The sequence below is a fragment of the Cornus florida genome, unplaced genomic scaffold (genome assembly GCF_030987335.1).
Source record: "Cornus florida cultivar Cherokee Brave unplaced genomic scaffold, ASM3098733v1 CherokeeBrave_3.0.0_Hap2_Chr01, whole genome shotgun sequence".
In the NCBI taxonomy this organism is placed as follows: Eukaryota; Viridiplantae; Streptophyta; class Magnoliopsida; order Cornales; family Cornaceae; genus Cornus; species Cornus florida.
Genome location: NW_026775571.1, coordinates 37,883,643 through 37,904,227, shown reverse-complemented (window position 1 = coordinate 37,904,227; position 20,585 = coordinate 37,883,643). Strand labels below are relative to the sequence as shown.

At 31.4% G+C, this 20,585-nt stretch overlaps 2 protein-coding genes across 3 annotated transcripts; one reads left to right on the top strand and one right to left on the bottom strand.

The window, feature by feature from the left end:
• Positions 1-2,219: 2,219 nt before the first annotated feature.
• On the top strand, positions 2,220-10,454 carry LOC132294922 (uncharacterized). 2 transcript variants are annotated; one of them, XM_059792956.1, is made up of 9 exons: positions 2,220-2,499; positions 2,834-2,946; positions 3,257-3,429; positions 5,953-6,046; positions 9,024-9,135; positions 9,256-9,344; positions 9,693-9,778; positions 9,922-9,986; positions 10,141-10,454. In XM_059792956.1, exons 1-9 carry the CDS (start codon positions 2,235-2,237, stop codon positions 10,248-10,250), a joined length of 1,107 nt encoding a protein of 368 aa, XP_059648939.1. In that variant the 5' UTR covers positions 2,220-2,234; the 3' UTR covers positions 10,251-10,454. The 2 variants fall into 2 exon arrangements, with proteins under 2 accessions (XP_059648939.1, XP_059648930.1); XM_059792947.1 differs by having other exon boundaries at positions 5,950-6,046.
• A 6,268-nt stretch (positions 10,455-16,722) lies between these two features.
• On the bottom strand, positions 16,723-19,151 carry LOC132294914 (CASP-like protein 1). Its single transcript, XM_059792934.1, has 3 exons — positions 18,628-19,151; positions 17,285-17,411; positions 16,723-17,169 (listed from the first exon to the last, which is right to left on the bottom strand). Exons 1-3 carry the CDS (start codon positions 18,975-18,977, stop codon positions 16,945-16,947), a joined length of 702 nt encoding a protein of 233 aa, XP_059648917.1. The 5' UTR covers positions 18,978-19,151; the 3' UTR covers positions 16,723-16,944.
• Between the last annotated feature and the right edge of the window lie 1,434 nt (positions 19,152-20,585).

The window sequence follows — 20,585 nt, the reverse complement described above, 5'->3', positions numbered from 1 at the left end:
TAGAAAGAATACCTGTTAAACAAAGCACAACTTGATTTTATTTTTATTTCTTTTATTTTCTAAAAGCAGCACCTTTACTCTGAAGATTGCAGAAGGCCTCTGGCCAGAACTTCAGCGGAACTTTGGCTCCTTTTGAATGCTTGGAAGATATCAGGGCTTATGAGAGTAGTGAGAAAGATACTAAGGCTTACGAGGGTAGTGGTGATTATATCAAAATATGGGTAGAGATTTTCTATACTAGGGTTTAGTGGCGGATTGGCAATGGAGTGTATGTGTCCTCGGCCCCCTAAACAGAGCAGTGATTGGTCTCTTTATAGGACTTGGTGGATAAGTATTTATTCTTGAAAAATTGACTCACTCATTTATTTTTAAAAAGATCACGAGGATAATCGGAGATATTAAATTTGTGAACTTACTAACAAATTTATATTATCTATTTTATTATTACATTATTTTTTGGGAAGTGATATTTACGGATCAATTCAGTTACTCGTATATCATTAAGATGTTTGTCCAGAACATTCTAGTTTGGCAATCCACTACAACACAAATAATAATTAATTATTATTATTGTATTATGTATATATTTAATCTATATTCAATCTATTAGATAAATAAATATAAGAGATGGGGTCGTAAGCATGCGACCCCTTAAGCTTGTTTGTCCAGAAGATAATATTCTGGGTAAAGCTCTGTTACTTTCCTATTGTATTTTATTTTCTTTTTATTATCATTGTATATTTTCTATTTTTATTTTTGTATATTATATTTATTTTTTCTATTTACGTATTTTCATACTTTAGTGTTTTGACTCATTTAGGACATAATGGCATAGTCCATTTTATTTACTTGAATACTAAATTTATTTATTTTTGAATTGCTCTGGGTGCGAAAAGTACGATTTTGCCCCCTACCTTGATGGATTACTAGAAAACGCTTTACGAAGTGGACTTTAGATGTATCTTATGGTTTCGAGACGTTTCAGATCCAATGGCGACATCCATTTTATGATCCGGTGGTCGGATTTTCTGATCTTTCTAGCTTGGCCAAACTAGTTTTCCCGGAATACCCTTACAAATGGGTAGGAGCAAAATTGGGTGTCTACAACTCTTGGAGGTTTTAGAGAATTGGATTATTATTATTCATTATTGTTTTGAGGATTTTATATTTAATAATTCTTTTCAGCGTATTTATTTAATATTTAATTCTTAAATCTTTTATATTCTGTGTTCGTTTATATATTAATTGTTTGATATTCTCTTGGGTTTGGGTTTGGGCCTGATCAATCCATATATCGGATTCGAAGGTATCACAAACACCAATATATTATTCCAAGGCAATTAACACCATCAAATTATTTAAGCATTTTGTTGTGAAAAAATAATTAGATAATGCCAACAACATTCTGTGAAAATGACTAAAGTAAGATAGACCTTTCCATTATCTTTGCCTGAATTAAATCCCAATTGATACAAGTCAATTAACACCATTGTTTTGTTGTGCTGCATAGCTTCTGTTCACATTGTTACAATTTTGCATATAAATATTGCTCTAAACCCCACAACATTACCACTTGAGAGAAATTCACACACTTGCAAAAATAAGTTCGCTAAGAATATACAGTTCGGTTTGGTTTTCAGGGGCAGAGAATCCAGGGTCAGGTGTATGCAGTTACTCCAGCTAGTGCTCTAGCCGAGTCATCATTTGGTCTATTAGTTGCTAGGGGTATGTTTCTTGTGCCTCATTCATGGGCCAAAGTGTTGTTTCATTTTGGAGATGTCATTCTTGGGATGAATTGGTTGACATTTTTTTCGGCTGTCATCAATTGTTTCCGACTTCGACAATGCCAACCTAACAGTATCAAGAGCCTTCCAATCAAGTAACTACCAATCCACATCCGTCACCTACGCTGACCTTTTTTTTTTAGCCGTTGATACATATTCTTCAATCATATATATCTTATCTTCTGACATTATTATTCCTACTCGAACGAACATATGGATTCGAAAGTTTTCATAAAAATTTCATCAAACACCTGCAGAGCTTAAGGTTCTCAACAAAAGGCTGATAGTAATGTTACAAGAAAAAACGAAAAAATGGAAAAAACAAAGGTTTATGGTACAGATCATCCCATCAACTGTGAACAATCTAAGATGTAACGTGTCAGTCCATGATTGGAGGAGAAATGCAATTCTCGATTTCTCTGCAACCGGCACGATAGCTAAAGTAAAATAATGGCTGTCATTGGACAAATAAAAAAATCCAGTGTTATATCATCCCTATCTATTTCTATGGACACCATTACTAACATAGCTTTTGCTACCAACAGAATCATCGCTCCGTGGATCACGACGACGACGGCCACACCTCGATTTCTCTATCCTCACACCTCCAAACGCCCAATTCCGATTCTCTCTCTCTTCTTCAGAAACCCTAATTTCAACACAAGCCGTTCATCAATGGCCACTTCTCTGCAAGTCAACGCCTCCTCTACCGTAGGTGAGAGTTTCAATTCTCCCTCTACAGTCCCCCGCCACCAACACACACAAACAATTTTTTTTGCCATTGTTTTGAGTCATTTCTATCGTGATTGCATGAATTATATTCGATAGTTGTGTTTATCATGCTTTTGACTGTTTTTTCTTATGTGTATCTGCGATTTCAATGAAAAATTCGTGATTGAATTGTCAATTTGTTGAGGCATTTGGTTTGTTTTTACAATGGAAATGGCGTCACTGAATAAATTGATAGTCAGGGCAATGTCTCTGTTAGTTGCATGTTATGACTACGTTTTTGAATAAGAGTTTGTTTGTTGATTTGGGGGATATTAAAGATGCAACAAATGATGAATTGGAGGCCTCGTCCTCTGGCATGGTTGGAGCGAATGATTTGATGATTGTTGGACCGGGCGTGCTCGGTCGTTTGGTTGCTGAAAAATGGCGGGAGGTACAATTCTTACAATCAAATTATATGGAATATCTGTCTCGAATTCTACTCGGTGTAACTGAATTGATTCAACATTGTTTATACTAGTCATTCCCTGTATCTACATGGTTTGTATTGTTTACACGCCCTTGTTTAAGACTGCTGCTTGATGGATCAATTTGTTATTAGATCGATTTGTTAGATCTCGTAGCGTTTGAGAACTGTGTTATATTTTTGGGGACACAATGAAGAAAAGTTTAATGGGTTTGTGTTCAAGTATGTGTGTATCTGAAAGAAAATACTCAGAACTATAGGTTATTCATTTGGGCAGGAACATCCAGGGTGTCAGATTTTGGGGCAGACATTTACTACGGATCACCATGATGAATTGATTAAAGTAGGGATCAATCCATCTTTGAAAGGAACACAAGTGAATCACAAGTTCCCATATGTGATTTTTTGTGCTCCTCCATCCCGAACGTCAGACTACCCTGGTGAGGTGAGGTAGGATGAGAATCAATATCTAGCTACTTTTTATGAACTATTTTGATAATTCCGGGCTTGTTGTTAGGCTGTTAATTATCCTGTCTCTTCTGTAAAATCGTGGCAGAAAATAGTTTAGATGCTTCTTCTGAAAAATCCTTTTTCATATGCATGTTCAAATAGATGTTTTCTGTGGTTTATTCTTGATTTTCTCTCAACATCTTTCTTAACTTAACATCAATGAAGTTCAATCTCATGTATGACTCAAGTTTTAACCGTTGAGCTTGATTTGTTCTGTCACTGGATGTCCTTAATGCATTATGATCCCACTTGAACTTTCACTTTGTATCTTTAATTTCCTCTAGAAGATGTCATGGGGTACACTCACTGTCCTAGTGAGTGTCTTTTCTTTCATTTTTCTTTATTTGTTTAAAAGTTGGATTTTTGAGGACAACATTGTTCATTTGATTACTGTAGGGAAATTCCATACCAATCACGTTATAAATTTAACTAAATATAACTTGTCAGGTATAACATTAAATAATAAATAACAATAATTTTTGTTGAAAAAATTGAAGATCCACAATTACAAAAGAAGTATTTTTTAAAACTAAAAGAAATATTTAAAGAACAAGATATTACCAATAAAGACTAGGAAAAACTTACACTTAAATTTACAATTAAAAATCCTTGCAACTTAAAAAATATACTTCAAAGATTTGAACATTCAAACAAAAATCAACCACCTACAATTCAAGATTTACAGAATAAAATAATAAATAATAATAGTTAACTTGAAATTTTCATAGAAGATTAATTGAAGATCAGGAAAAGTTGGTCTTGGGACAGTTTATTTATTGGAAGCCTAAATGACTTGACTGAATATTTTCATTAAGTCAATCAACAGATACACTGGTTAGAAACACAAGTATTTTTCACTAACCAAGGAGCACGGGCATATTATTAAACATTTCTGGACACTCAATTTACAAAATCAAAGTATAAATCGTAGGAGTAAATCGTTGATAGCTCGGGCTTGTTTTATTGCTCAAGTAGTGGTATCATTTATATTTTGAATTTATTATTTATTATTATTGTAATATTAGTATGCCTTTTCTGGTATGTTACATGGGATAAAATGTTTAGAAAATTATCCGCCTTTTGGAAAGAATTACCCAATTTATTTGCTGACAAGGTTAGAACCAAACTTAGAGAACAATATGATGGTCAAATCCATTATGATAAATTAACATATGGAGATTTAGTAACCACAATCAATGCTGAAGGATTAAAAATTTGTACCGATCCGAAACTAAAAGAATAACTCAAAAGAGAAAATCTAGATTTCCTATTTTCTTTACAAATTTATTACTCACAACTGAATGTATGTCATCTATTGCAGATGACAGAGACATCAACAAAGAAAGAAACACCATTTATTTTTGGTAATTATGAATTATTTCTTATTCCAATGAGAAGCAAAAGTTCAGGTGCACAAGAGAGCTCTCACCGGGACAAGATCTTTAAGAAGTTCCCACTCAAAAAACAAAAAATTCTTTACTAGAACAATTAATAGAACATCCTGATGGAAATGTTGAGATTAGATTCTCTTCTTCCAGAAGAACAACTTTGAATATGATAAACTTTGATAACTCATCTAAGTCTTCAAAATCTTCTTTTACTCCAGCACAATCTTCTTGTACTGGAAGAATACAAAGCAACATTGAAGGCATTAGAATGGGTGAAATACCCCTAACCACACCAAATCCCAAAAAACCTATTAAAAAAATTTCAAGACAAAGATATGGTATCTTGAATAGATAATAAAATAGGTCAATTAGACCAACTCTTTATTGTTCTTGATACACTAGAAACTTCAAATAAAAAATGATTTCTCCATTAGAAGAAATAGAAAATGATTCAATTGCAAAACATTTTATAGGTGATCCTTTAAAACTAAAAGATAGGACTTCCACTTACATAAAAGTCAAAAGTAAATAGTTAATTATGATCCCTTAATAGTTGCTCTTTATAAGAGAGAAATCTCTCGGAAGACATGGAGGAGGAAAATTTGAGAGCCAAATACACAGTTGACTATTTACTTTTTGACTTTTATGTAAGTGGGAATCTTTGGGACATTGGTGCATAATTCATATATATATATATATATACACACGCACACACACACGTCTATGAAGGAAGACTAAGAGTGTTGGCGATTGAGGGACTGGATAATTCAGGCCTCAGGGTATATAGCTTTATAGCCATTTATGAAATTCATGAGTAATAGTAGATCATTGACAGTCAGAGTATCACTTTGTCTGATATGAGTTTTACTGACATTATCATAACAACCAATAGAAAAAGAGATGTTTTAATGTGTCCCTATTTTCTATTTTTATGTTTTGTTGGAGAATTTTTGTTGTTTCTATCTGCCTTTGTTATTTACAATCTGATTTTGTGCATCTAGTCCTTTAATGTTATGAGATAATGTATACGCCTTCTAAACTATGCTTTTCGTTCGGACCTCCAATTAACAAGCAGGGAAGCTGCATTAAACTGGAGTGGTGAAGGTTCTTTCCTATTTACTTCAAGCTCTGCACTATATGATTGCAACGACAATGGATCATGTGATGAGGTGTTACATCTAACATAACACACTGTTATGCTGGTAACAGTTTTTGTTCTTATTTTATAACTGTAAAGACTGTCTAATATGAGATAAAAGCACATCATATGAATATATTCTGCCTCTGATTACACCAAATGTCTTCTCCAATTTAATACCCTTTCTTGTTAACATATCAAATGTATTACTGTATCATTGACCTTTCCTTTTGTTTATAATCTGATACCCACCTCCCATATCTTTTCGCATTTCATGAAATCATCTAGGGACCGCTTTGCTCCTTCCTATAGCTGTTGGATTATGTAATGACTGTACCTTTCTTTCATTATTCATGAGTTGTAAGCATAACTAGGCACACGTGTATGTGAGCTAGCTCAATCCCACTAGTCAAAATTTAAGTTGGGTAAAACTGTCATCATGAATCATGATCAGATAACGCTGTACCATTTGATTAGATAACTTTGCTTATTTGCTTTTCTCAGAAATTTTTGTCATCAAGAATATAATGAAAAAGCAGAGGGTTGTGTCACTAGGTCGTTTCATTTTATACTATATGGATTTAATATAGGGTAAATTACTCTGACTTCCCTTGAGATTTGCCATTTGCATTCATAGATTAAACTTGGTAAAAGTTGTGGTCAATCTGCACTTAAAATTTTTAAGTGGCAGGCCAATATTGCCCTTCACTACAAGAATGATCTATATTTATTTGTAGTGACTGATATATCCTAGTGCATGACAAAACTGCCCTTAGATAAATTTGAACATATTGATATAATTTTTTTATTTTATTAAATATATAACTAAAATTATATATATAAAAGTAAATTGTATTTAATTTTAATATTCATGTTGAATCTACAAATTTATTGCTAACGATCGTGAGCAGCAGCTGAAGGGATCAAAGGATTGTTGGGGGTAACGCGTAGGATCGCCGGAAGTTGCAGAGAAGTCTAGAGTACAGAGATCGTTGAGAATGAGACGAAAAAGGAGAGTTGAGAAAGTGGCTAAGTTGGGTTTTTATATCTTTCTCTCTCTAAGTTGAAGGTTATTATTTTACTAAAATTATATATTTAATATTCAGTTAAATATACATTTAATTTACCAGCTTTAAAATTACACACGCTCATTATTTTACTTGCATTTTAAATTCCCACTTACAAACTCAACATTTTGAATATAATAAAAAATATATTAATTATATATGTTAGATACACATTTATTTTTCAAGATTCAATTTTTTTAAAAAATGTAAATTATATAATTAAAAAAATTGACCTACTGTGGAAAATTTGTAAATTTTGCAAAAATATTAAAACACAGACCAGTTACATTTTAATTTACGTTTTACAAGTATTTAGTACATGTATATTGCATTTAGGCTAATTAATATCAAAATTATTAATGATATATCATATAGAATAATTAGTATAATAAAAAATTGTAAATTAATTTGCAAACTTTGTAAATTAACATGCTACTCAAGACTTAGAAAAACAAAGTTTGCAAATTAATTTGAGTCTTGAGTATAACATTCTACTCAACACTTTGTAATTTGGAAAATTTTGCACTCCAAAAATTGCCTATAAGGTGCTCCATCTATTTTACAAATTTTTCCTTTGCCTCTTCGACACTATGCTTCCTTATTGAAGGGATCCCTTAGCTGGGGGAACTCAATCTATTTTCTGTCTCTCTATAATGAAGTCTTCTCTCTCTCATTGTAAAATTGAAGCCCTAAATGCTTCATTATCTAAAAAGAGCCCTAAATGCAGTTAAAGCTACAAGTTTTGATATAGTCTTCTTGTTGACTTGCACAAATGGAGAGAGCCAACAATTTATTTTAACACTTCTTGATCATCAATGAATCAAGTTAAGATCCAGAAAAACCAACCAAAACTATAAATTTGAAACAAAATAGCACCATTAGAGAACTAAACAAATCTTTTACTAAAATTAAACTTTTTTACCCTTGGCTTGTAAATGTCATAATATCTTTTACTGAGGTCAATTTATGAATATTTGCTGCATGGGAATTAGGAAAAAGCATTTCACGAATTTTTTATTTTATATATTCCGCTTTTTTAATTTCTCAATATAGGATGATCTAACTAGTTTTAATGAACTAGGGTTTCTTCTTACAAGAAAGAGGGAGAGGAGGGCAAAGTTAGTAGCTTTGAGACCTAATTCTTCCTCAAATCCAATTCTAAGCTTGAATTGATGCATTGAAGAGGCGGAGAGGGAGGGAGAGGGAGGGAGGGAGAGGGAGGGAGAGAGAGAGAGAGAGGTTAGTTATGTATTTTGATTTAATTGCAATGACATCTGCTATTCACATTTTTATAATTACAATGTTAATGAGGATAATTTGGTCATTTCACATGAGCCACTGAAAATCTGCAATGACATCTGCAATTCACAGTTCACATAATTACAATATGCTTTATAAATTTTGACAAGATTATTTGTTTGCGTCTTTATTTATTTATTTATTTTTGTGGTGTTCATGATAAATTAAACTTGTATTTCTTCTACACTGGGTTTTAGCGGCTGTAGAATTAGATGTATGTTCAGTGCAGTATGCAAACTAACCATTGGGGTCTGGTGCTTGTAAATTTGATAATGAGAATGTGAAAGAGGAATTCATCAACTTACAAACTTTTAGTAATTTGATAAGTTTACTCGTGACATCTTTTATCATCTATATGAGGAAACACTTCTGTAAAGAGTTGCATTACATATATATATATATATATATATATATATATATATATATTTGTATTTACTTACTAATATGGAGAGGCAATTAATTTATTTTGTCTATACAATGAGAAATCATGAGTTATTTAATTATTACAGAACTTATAATCTGTTTAATCTTTTAATTTATTGAATGTACTGTGTTTTTATCAGGTTAATTTATTGAATGTACTGTGTTTTTATCAGGTGACGCTGAGTTTCTTGACTTAAATTCTTCTGCATGGCTATGCAGGACAGTCCAGTGGTGCCAATTGGGAGGAGCCCTAGGACAGACGTCCTTTTAAAAGCAGAAAAAGTAGTGCTGGAGTCTGGCGGTTGTGTGGTTAGATTGGCAGGACTGTACATATCCTTTTTAAAAATTGAGTTATGAGAGTTGCATATATTGTAGGAGAAAGTTTGCAAATTCATCACATAGATCTAATTTTTATGGATGTGCATGTGACACGCCTTAACTCTTTAATACAAAGAAGATAGAGGCGCTCATACTTATTGGTTGGGAAAAGGGATTGTTGAAGCTCGTCCAGATCACATCCTCAATCTTATACACTATGAGGTGATTACTTATCTGTGTGTACTTAGTTGTTTCTGTTCATGAATTACAGTAAATATAGTTTTACTCTGCAGTTAATTGTTGCTTTTTATTTGATGACTTTGAATAGATCAATATAAAATTTTGATGGTTGAGAATTCTTTCTTTTGTTGAATCTTGTTAGTGGGGTGCTGGGAAGACATTTTGATACGGATTATTTAGATACAATTCCTTTGCATCGGATATTCGTATGCTATTTTTGCATTTTCAGTGGTTAATTTTTTTTTTTTTTCTTGTGCCCCCAAAATGTGTCTACATTTTCAATATTGTTTCACATTTATGTACTAAATTTGGTGCTTTTGTTGTATTTAGGATGCTGCATCCCTCTCAGTTGCAATCTTGAAGAAGAAACTCAAGGGTCGGATCTTCATGGGATGTGACAATCATCCTTTATCTAGGTATTTTCTTATTAAACATGCATTTTGAATTTAATGAATACACTCCAAACCTTTCCGGAAAGACCATTAGGACAAGCAATTGATGTGGATTTGTTTCATTTAGCCGTGTGAGAAATTTCCCTACCTTGTTACTTCCTTCGCAGGCAAGAAGTGATGGACTTGGTTGAAAAGAGTGGGAAGTTCAGCAAAAAGTTCGAAGCTTTTATGGGTAAGATCCTCCCTTAATAGCGGCTGGTAAAACTGATGTATGGTGAAAGATCGAAATGCTTATCGAGCATTCGATATATAGTTGATCCTGCCTTTGATGCTGAGCATTGAATAAAATGTGTGCGACAATAATCATTGACGTCTGTTTTTTGCAGGAACTAATGATCCTTTGGGTAAGAAATTAAACAACTCGAAAACTCGAAAGGAAATAGATTGGGAGCCAAAATATCCAAGCTTCTCTCAGTTCCTTGGAGTTTCTGAATAACTGCTGCCTCTGTGTCTTCATCTTTTGGGATTTAATTGGAACTGCAAGGAAAAGATTTCCAGAGCGTATGATGAAGCGGCTAATGTCCTACTTCCGTTGTTTGGTTGTGATTTTTGCTGTAGGACAAGAGTCTTAAGCATGTACACAAGGATGATTTACGAATACTTTATATAATTACAAAAATAAAGTTCAAATTGAATTCAATTTGAGTTATGGTGTTGATGGGAGGCATGATATTCTGTCCGACCCAAGTGGCCGTGGCCGTGGCCGACAAATTGTCCGAATCTCATGTGGCAATGCCACGTCATTTTCTCCTTTTTCCCTCTCTATTTATGTCCCTCTTTATTTTTTCTACTTTTTTTCGTTTCTGGCTCTGTCAATCTCTATCTAAATCTCCAATCTTCCCAAAATTAATTTAATGCTCTAAACTCCTATCAAATCGAATCAGTTTAATCTATTATAGAAGACGATGTCGGACTATTTGATGATATGATTGAAGTTCATTAACATGTCCCCAATTCCTCTAGAAAATAAATCGATACTCTTCTCAGAAAACTTGATTTTTCCGTAATCAGAGAAGGAATAGACTAATCAAAGAAATTCTAGATTATATATATATAGTGATGGAGAAATTCAGAGGATAGTAGATGGATAGAAACGAAAGACACAATATAAGATAATCAAGGAGAGAGAATGAGCTGTGTGATGCGACCTAGTTGTGTTCCTACAAAAATGTGTTTTAATTTAGATTAGAATGTATCAAGTGGGCATCAACTTTTACATTTATGAAAATTATAAAATACTTATACGTTAGCATAGTGAGAAGGGAGCGAACATGCAATTGAAATAAAAATTAAATGAAGATTGAGTTAAATGACAGGAAGATAGGCTTAGGGCATGAAATGCACCACTAAGCTCATGCAACTAAACCAAGAGTCTTCAATTAATGGGAAAAACATTTCGTAATCAAAATGTGGCTAAAAACACACATCAATAATCAAGCGGATAGTACAAATTGAAATGAATGAGCATGGATTATCAAATTCAAGCATGAATTGCTTACCTAATTACAATTACTCTGAGGTGTAGTACAACTCATCAAGACTACGTATAACCCATCAAACTAATTAGCAATTGTATCCAATAAAAACCATGGATGGCCATTATTAAGTACAATTACAAAAAAACATTTAGTGTAAAGATTAATCCTCAATTAATTACACATAAGACAACATGCAACCAACATAGAGAATCAATAGAAAGAATTATCATAAATAAACCTTGGTACAACCAAGTTTGAATTCACAAGACTATAGCACTAATTGTGAGATATATATTTTGTATTGGCTAATTTTGTTGCCAAAACAAGTCCGATCGAGTTGTAATTTTTCGGTTCAAAATTTTAAGATAGAAGATTGGATGCAGATTTGAAGAATTTCAAGTGTTTGTGGTTTCATACACTTCGGGATGTTGAGAACAATACTTTAGAAATGTATATGAGTGAGTGAGGACACTTAGGGAGACTTAGAAGATTGAATAAAAGAGCAGATCACTTCTGTCCATTGAGAACCGGTAACACTTTCCTTGTACAGGTAGCCAACTTTTACACAGCCAACTACTGTGTAGAAGGAATTTGTCATTGGAGTTTTTGAATCGGTAGTCAAAGTACATCGGAATTGACTCTGTCATTTTTGAACCGGTAGCCAACTCTGGTACTGGCTAAAAAGCCCGAGTCAGTTTAGGTAACTTTGATTTCTTGTTTCTTTTTTATTCTTTTTTGGTTTAGACTTCCTTCTAAAACCTATGCACAAATTTTATGTGTTTTATAAGTATGCTTAGGTCTTCTGAACTTTTATTTTTAGTGTTTGCTTGTGAATTTTCATATGCAGAATAATTTTTGTGAACCTATTAAATGTTAAGCTAATAAATGTTAAGAAGCCCCCCAACTCACAAAGCACTTCATGAAGCCGATTCACAAAATTATTTGAGATTTAGTTTCATTATGCTGCCATTTGAAAATGTGTGTAGTTGTAACCTTTTGGACATTTTGTTGTACGAAAGTGTATAGTCTATTTGGTTCACCTGGATTTTTACTACTTTACCATGTATTGTAAGAAAAACAAATACTTCATAACTTAGTTTTATACTTTAAACATTATTTGAAAGATAATTTTTAAAACATTATTCGAAACATAAATGAAAAATAAATGTATGATATTAACGTATAGGCTAATGAAAATATTATTGTATATAACATTCCAAACAGAAAGTAAATTTTGTTAATGTAAGTTGTACGAGACATCCCAGCATAATCATACTATTAAGAGTAATTAATTTTCATACACACACTACTAACACAATCACTTTATTTTTTTGGAGACTCGAATCTTCATCATCTACTCTGGAAGGTAGAGGAGATATCATTGGACCACAAGGCCCTTTCATATAAAAATTAAAATCCTTGGTTTTCAACTAAATTCTTATTTTTTACCATTTCTTACCAACTTTATAGGCTTGTGCAAATTGTAATGTACTTAACATCTAGGGAAAATTACATATAAATGGAGTCAAAGTTTCATATTTACTTAGAGGCTGAGTCAAAGTTCCATATTTCTCTAAAATGGATTGCTGAGGTGGCACATGGTTTTTTACTGTTTAGAAATTGTGGTGCCTAAAATACCCTTCCACGAAGGTACTACTTTTTCTTCGAAGGTACTACTTTTTTGAACTGAAGGTACTACTTTTTGGCGTCCAGGTACCATGTTTTTTAAACACCCGCGAAGGTACTACTTTTTCTCCGAATGTACTACTTTTTTGAACTAAAGGTACTACTTTTTTGTACTGAAGGTACTACTTTTTTGTTAAGGAAGGGCATTTTAGGCATTACAATTTTCTAAACAGTAAAAAACCATGTGCCACCTCAGCAATCCATTTTAGAGAAATATGGAACTTTGACTCAGTCTCTAAGTAAATATGGAACTTTGACTCCATGTATATGTAATTTTCCCTAACATCTAAAGTAGTACTATTTTGTTCTTTATTTTAATTTTTATTATTATTTTTTTTTTTGAAAAATTACATGTTTAATGAAGCCTTGGTATTTACCAACATTAACTTATGTTGTGCAAACTATATATGAACCTACAACGTAGTTTTCAATCTAGAAATTATGATGCAAGGTTTATAAGAGAAGTTGTATATGCTATAAGATTGTAATATTACATATTCCAAGCAATACATAATTTTTGTCAATATAAATTGTACGAGACATCCCAACATAATCGTACTACTGAGAGCAATTGAGTGTCATTGCAGTAACACCATTTCAAATTAAAATGTTGGTAAATGTATTTTTTTAAAAATATATTTTCAACCAAAACCTTGTTTCTTACCATTTCTTACCAACCGTGCAAATTATAAATTACATAACATTTCAAGGATTACGTATTCTGTTTTATGCTTTGCTTCCTTTAAAATTGACTCCCAACAAAGTTTTTAAATATAAATGGTAGTTACTCATCATATAATATTGTTTCTTAATATTAAATGTATACCATCGAAAAACTATACATTTACATACCAATGATTTATTAAACACTTAGATTTTTTTTTTTTTTTTTTCTTTCATGAAACAAAAAACTTGGTATTTTATGAAAACCTTTAGAGTGATAAATTGTAGGATTTTGTTGGAATTTTATATTAGGTTTTATGCTTTATTTTACGTTGTTTTCTATATCCCACACAATTGACCAAGTAATTGAGGTGACTTGTTGGATGCAATTCTTATTATATTATGATAAATCAATGAAGCAAGAATTCTTCAGACAAAGGGAAGAAATCTTACGAATTAAACAACAAATTGACATCGGGCAAAATCGGTTATTGTGAGATTGGAGAGGATTTTGAATCGGTACTTTTTTCAAAAGGTGAAAGATTCATGAACCAATTTCTAGTCAAACTCGTATTTAATTTCTTTTCCTTCTTGAAAAGGAAAAGATATAGTCAAATTTCAAATTTATAATCTATCTTAATTTACTACTATAGTATATAATATTGTTTGTTCTAATAAGTAATAAGTGGTGAAATATGTTCCGACTCTAATAATAAGTTGTGAGAAGAATATTTATTGTAAAAAATTTGGGGCACAAAATGTAGCCGTTTTTGTCAATCGATCACTTGTTTCATTATTAAAAGAGGATAAATGGGTAGACTGGTCCTGAATCATAAGATGGCTCTTGGGTTTATATGAAAGCCATATATATATTTTTATTAATAGCTTAAGGGCACTAATTTTTAGGTTGATATTAATGTTTGAGTAATTGAATCTTATTTTTAAAATAATTACATAATCGTGATGTGGTTTGACAAATCTCCTTTATAATTTTTCGCTTAAGTTGGAGGAAAAAATAAAAGAATAAAAGCATGCTCAATGGTATTGTGGATATAGAGAAAGACAATGATATGAAGATATGGTGATTAGATACACAAATCTGAGATATATATATATATATATATATATATATATATATATATATATATATAAATATAAATATATATAAATTTTTACAAATTAAAAAAGTTAAATAAGAACATATTCTCACAACAATATCGAGCCGGAATTCACATTTCCTCTAGGCTTTATAAGAAGTTTTCTCCTCCAATAACTATTCAATCGTTACTCTCTTTTACAATTTTTGAAAGCAAGAATTAAGGCAAAATATGAAATCGATATGGTAATGGTAGAATGGAATAAATTGGGTTTTTTTTTTTTTTTTTTTTTTTTTTCTTTTTCTTTGTATAAATCTTTGTGATCTATCATATGGAATCACTAGCATACAAAGTCCAAAGAAAGTCAAAGTAGTAGACTTACAAGATCTCCAAATTAAATAGAAGTTTTTCTGAATAATGGAGTCTTTGCTTATATCTAAAAGGCGAGGTGTTCAAAGACAGATTTTTTTTTTTTTTTTAAAGTCTGATGTGATTAATCCATCTCCCGATTCGGTGATTATTTCGAAAATATTTTTCGAATATTCTATCATTTTCCTTAATGTTTTGTTTGTAAAAATTGAATCCTCTTTCTTCTGTCGATATGAATGCTACAGGGTTCGACCGAGTCTTAATTTGGTGACTTATTTTATTATTCTATTGGAAGTAACCTAATTCTTCTAGTGGTCCTCGATTGATTTGGTCCCGAAGGCCTTCATATTATCTCAACATCAACCCAACATCTAGCAATACAAGTCGTTGAATCAACAAACACCTAGCAATACACCTAGCAATACAAGTAGTTGAAGCCCACGTCATCACCAATTACGCCTCCATTATTTATTAATTATGTGCTCCACATGATTTCAACATGTAATATATTTAGTAAATAGATATATTAATATTATATTATTTTGTTAATTTATAAATTATTTTTTGATAATTAATTATTAGAGAAGTGTTTTTCGTGGAATTAAGGTTACTAAAAAGAAAACTAATTCTCCCTCTCTTTTAATAAAAGTGCATATTTCCATCAGTTATGTACACTAATAAAATAACACGCGTAAAGTTTTATATGTGCAAAAAAGCAAAAGAGATAAATCAGTTTCCGCATAAAGTTTTACCTATTATTTGGAGTTGGAGCTTAGTCCATTGATAAACGATCTTAACGTTGGACTTATTTAACTACTTTATTTATGCATTATAGATATATAAAAATAATGAAGTTATAAAATCTTCTATTCATATTTATTTGTGATTAATAACTCGACACGAATTATTAAAGTTTAATATCATGTTCTTCCAACTGCGTAACACATAATTAATTTTTACAAATACATATATATACACACACATATACATATACATATATATTAATTTACATATCCGCTGCCATCACCAATGGCATCATTAGTTGGGATGGGATCATGATGATATCTTCTTTGAGTATTCCACCTATTTACTAGTCCAATATTGGTGCAAATTAAAAATATAAAATAAAATCCTACTACTACTAGAGCAATGTGGTAGATATATGCGAAATTGTTTCAACTTTCAAAAGATAAAAATAAAATTCATATTCATTATTGAATCAAGTTATACACGTATACATACAAGAAATTTAAATTTAGGCTCCCTTTGCTTGAATGTAAAATAGTTTTTAAAAAATATATTTTTTTGATATTTGATTATCGTAAATATTTTTCGAAGAAAAAAGATATTAAAATCTAACAAAAAAATAATTTATTTATTATTTTACATGTTTGGTCCGATGAATTCGATCTTAGCCTCAATTTAAATCTTTTCAAACACTAAAAAATAAAAAATAAAAAAATATTTTATCTAAAAGAAAAAAATCAGTGACGTGGAAACAAGCTGAGCCATATTTCAAAGTATTGCACAAGTGGATAAGAATGAGATTCAGGGGAAAGGAAAAAATAAAATAAAATAAAATAAAATACAAGTAGATAACAATGAGCCAAACACATACGAACAAGTCAACAACATTGTCAACTATGCTTCAATGCACATGACACATCATACATGATTGATGGAATTTACATAAACATACAAGACAGCATTTAACTCCTAGTACTGCATAAGCAGACAAGGAAAAATTAAGTACATATATCCACAAACAAGACATAATTAAATTGATGAATACATAAGTTCTGACTCTGAATGAAAGGCAGTAGTACTCTCTAGTTGATTACTTGGGGATCTTACGGGAGAGAGAGTAAACTGAGAGAAGAACAAGCAATAAGAGGAGGACAGAAGCAAACAATGAGAGGAAAATGGAGGCTCCTACGTGTTCACAGAACTTGTCATAGTTATTGCACACTTTCTGCCAACCCACATGTTTATTTCCTCTCAATCCTATATAAGCCACACCACCTGCAGCCCCTGTGGCTGAAGCTACAATCCCCAACATCACCTGCATCATCATCATCATCATCATCATCATCATATATATATATATATATATGCAAAGAGAGAGAGATAAAGGAATAAAAATTAAAAAAAAGAATGGGGTTTAATTAAGAGCTTACCACATCAATTATTACAAAATGGAATAACAATTTTGTTGAGCAACCTGGCTTCAAGAGGGCAAAAAAGGATACAACTGTGGTAATGATGCTGTAAAAGCAGGCAACGGAGAGTGCTGCTACAAAGTATCTGCATCATGAATTGTTAACCTAAAATTAAGTTTATGAAAATTGAATCCAAATTATTATTATTATTTTGAAATTTATTTTATTATCATTATTTACTACATATATTTGTGATTAAAATTTAAAAAATAATTTTAGAGTCTAGGAGTTGAACATAAATCTTTAAACCAATCATTTTAATTGACTAATATATGTCAAATATAAGAAAGTACGACTCTCAACTTTTTTATCTTATATGTTAATGACCAATTATATATACTTGCTCTAAAAATTCTGCCCAACTCTTCCAACTCTTCCCAACTCTTCGACCTAAATATCAGTATTCTAAAATTTTAAGGTGGTTCTTTAAAAAGAAAAAGTAAATGTGGCCAATTTTCACTTGATTTTTAAAGTTGAATTGTGTGTTGTCTTTAAGCATCGAAAGTCCACTTTCAGTAAATAATAGAGAAGTAATGAATGGATGGTGAAGTCTAAGGTCGCTTACCAACTTTATTTTATATATTTATTGAAAGGACAGGGAGTCGAAGTTCGAAAGCACTAAATTACTAGGCGATTGAAGTATTTACTAAAATACATTAATTTGTCCTACGTATTCGATGATGATATGATGATTACCTAGTTGTAAAAACATGACTTTACAGTAATCAATTTGAACCTCTCCTCTTAGTTTGAATCTGTCCAAATAGCTTCTTTTAAGATATGTTCTAAGGAAATTGAATTGTATTTTAATAACTTTTTAATTAGTGTTGAAATTAATTTTTTTTAAGGCTTTTTTAACAACCAACCGACTTTTATGAATTTTAAGTTTGAAATTCTTTTATAAATTTCCAAGAAAAATTTGACTAAGTGGCCCAAGCTAATTTCAGGGTTAGATTGTTGTTCTCACTAGATTTTATGAAATTGAAAATTTTCTATAACCATGGGTTTAGCTTCAAATTTCTAGCAGCTTTTAAGGGTTAGAACACTAGTTCATTTGAAAAAGGAAAAAAAGAAAAAAATTAATAAAAAAATTATCATCTAGTTCGTGCTCAATCCAAAAAAAAAAAAAAAACTATGTTACCTATTTTTTTCATGATTAACTTCATCTCATAGGCTCATAGATACAAGATTAATTTATTTATTTAGAAATTTTATAATATGGTTATGGTACCTCATAGTATATGACCATATAGGCTTAATTTAATATATATATATATATTTCAATATTGTCCGTAACTTACATGAAGGCTGGTGAGTGATTAAACTTGGCTGAAAGTAGCACCGGAAATGGAATACCCATCACCGGAATCAACTTCGTTTGCTTGCTGGTGACCATCACCACCACAGAGATTAGCGTGGATGCGAAAAGTAAAAACCTTAGTACCAAATCCACCACCACAAAGTACTCGGTTGGAGGGGGCGCTTTAGACACGGGCGGTGGTGCTTCCCGCGGTGGAGCCACCTTCTCAGGTTCCGGTGCCGGTGCTACCGGTGGTGGAGCCTTCTTTTCAGGCTCCGGTGCCGGTGCTACCGGTGGTGGAGCCTTCTTTTCAGGCTCCGGTGCCGGTGCAGGCGTATCGGTAGAAGCCATGAAAGTTTAATTTATAAATTTTCCTTTCAATAGTAAGTTGGTAGGTGTGGTAGATATGTGTGTGTTATGTGATGAGATGATAGATATGAGAAGAATATATAGGAAAATTTCCGCTGCACATCCAAGATGAGTTGGATGGAGTTGGATTGCCCAACACGTTAAGAGATTTGAAGAATGTCTTGTTCATATATATATATATATATATGGGTGTGACATGAACAAGATATGTATAAATTGTTACAATTTTTAAGCTTTACGGCTTTGGGATTTTTTTGACTCGGCATTGCCTTCATACGGGGGCCACTTTATTATTTAAATTGGAGTACTTGTGATGAATAGGGCCAATGTTTAGTACAGTGTTAAGCAAGTTCACATTGAGAAATTGTACTTACGGAGAGAGTGATTTATAACTAAGGTCATGTCAAGTTTCTTTAGATTTTATAAAAACTTTTACGGATAAGTGGTGGTAGCAAAACTATATTACTATTGACGTAATTTGTATATTTATTATATGATGAATTAAAGGTAGACACAATCTTTTTTAGAAGCTAAAATTATATTTTCACCCCTAAAGTTTATGTTATACACAATTTCTTCGAAGAAGACCTTTTACAATTTCTAAAATATTTTCAAATAGCACTCAAGAAACTATTATGCTTCATAAGAATAGGGAAATACAACACACACTCTTCGACTAAGAATAGAAGAATTTAGATTTAGAATTATTCTTATATAGAATATTCTAGAAGCTAAACGACAAAGATTTTAATTAGGTTTATGAACAGAATAGATTTTAATAATCTAGATATCTCGATAAAACGATTAGGAGAAAATCTAGATTATATTAAAGTAACAGTTGAACAAAAGGCTAATAACTTAGATAAGAAAATTATAATTTTTGCCATTAAAGATATAAATACTGATATAAAAAATATAGCATAAAATTAAAAAATAATTATAGACTATTTAAAATTATTAAAAGAAGATATCCAAAGGTTATTACAATAATTTATGAGCACTAGTAATCCTGATTACCTACAAGCATTAGCCGACCTTTATAAAATAGATAAAAAACCTATAGGATTTACAAGTTTCACGACAGACGTAAAATCTACCAATATATATGTTAGACAAAATAACTTTTTAATCCAGCTATTACTCCAGTTATTTGAAAAGGTTAATAAACTCGAAGAAAAATTAGAGGCATTGTGAGAAAGTATTCCTAGAGAATCTTCTAAAGAAATAGCTGAACTTTCAAACAAAATAAAAGATATAAAATTATCAACTAATCCTTTCTCGACTAAAAGCACCAAGGAATAAATTTATTACAACCATATAAAGAATGGCCATTATTCTTAGAAAAACCAAAGAGATAATGCGTGTAGAAGATTTATATGATAATGAATAAGATGCTCAAAATTATATAGAAAAAGGAATGAAGAAAGTATCCAATAAAATTAATCTTTATTCCAATAATTTGTTGGATTTTCAGAGTAAACTATATAATCATCTTAGCCAAAGAAGAATAAGTGTAATTAATAATCAAGTCATATTAGATCTCATACCACCAGAAGTTTATCATGAATTAGAAAAAACTAAATTAGATCT

Bases quoted from the DNA above. Each gene is read 5' to 3' on its own strand.
- LOC132294922 (XM_059792947.1), top strand. From the start codon at position 2,235: ATGGCTGTCATTGGACAAATAAAAAAATCCAGTGTTATATCATCCCTA. The intron at 2,947-3,256 runs GTACAATTCTTA...TCATTTGGGCAG, and splicing joins TTGCTGAAAAATGGCGGGAG to GAACATCCAGGGTGTCAGAT. The intron at 6,047-9,023 runs GTGTTACATCTA...ATGGCTATGCAG, and splicing joins ACAATGGATCATGTGATGAG to GACAGTCCAGTGGTGCCAAT.
- LOC132294914 (XM_059792934.1), bottom strand. From the start codon at position 18,977: ATGGCTTCTACCGATACGCCTGCACCGGCACCGGAGCCTGAAAAGAAG. The intron at 17,412-18,627 runs GTAAGTTACGGA...TTCATGATGCAG, and splicing joins AATCACTCACCAGCCTTCAT to ATACTTTGTAGCAGCACTCT. The intron at 17,170-17,284 runs GTAAGCTCTTAA...ATGATGATGCAG, and splicing joins ATTTTGTAATAATTGATGTG to GTGATGTTGGGGATTGTAGC.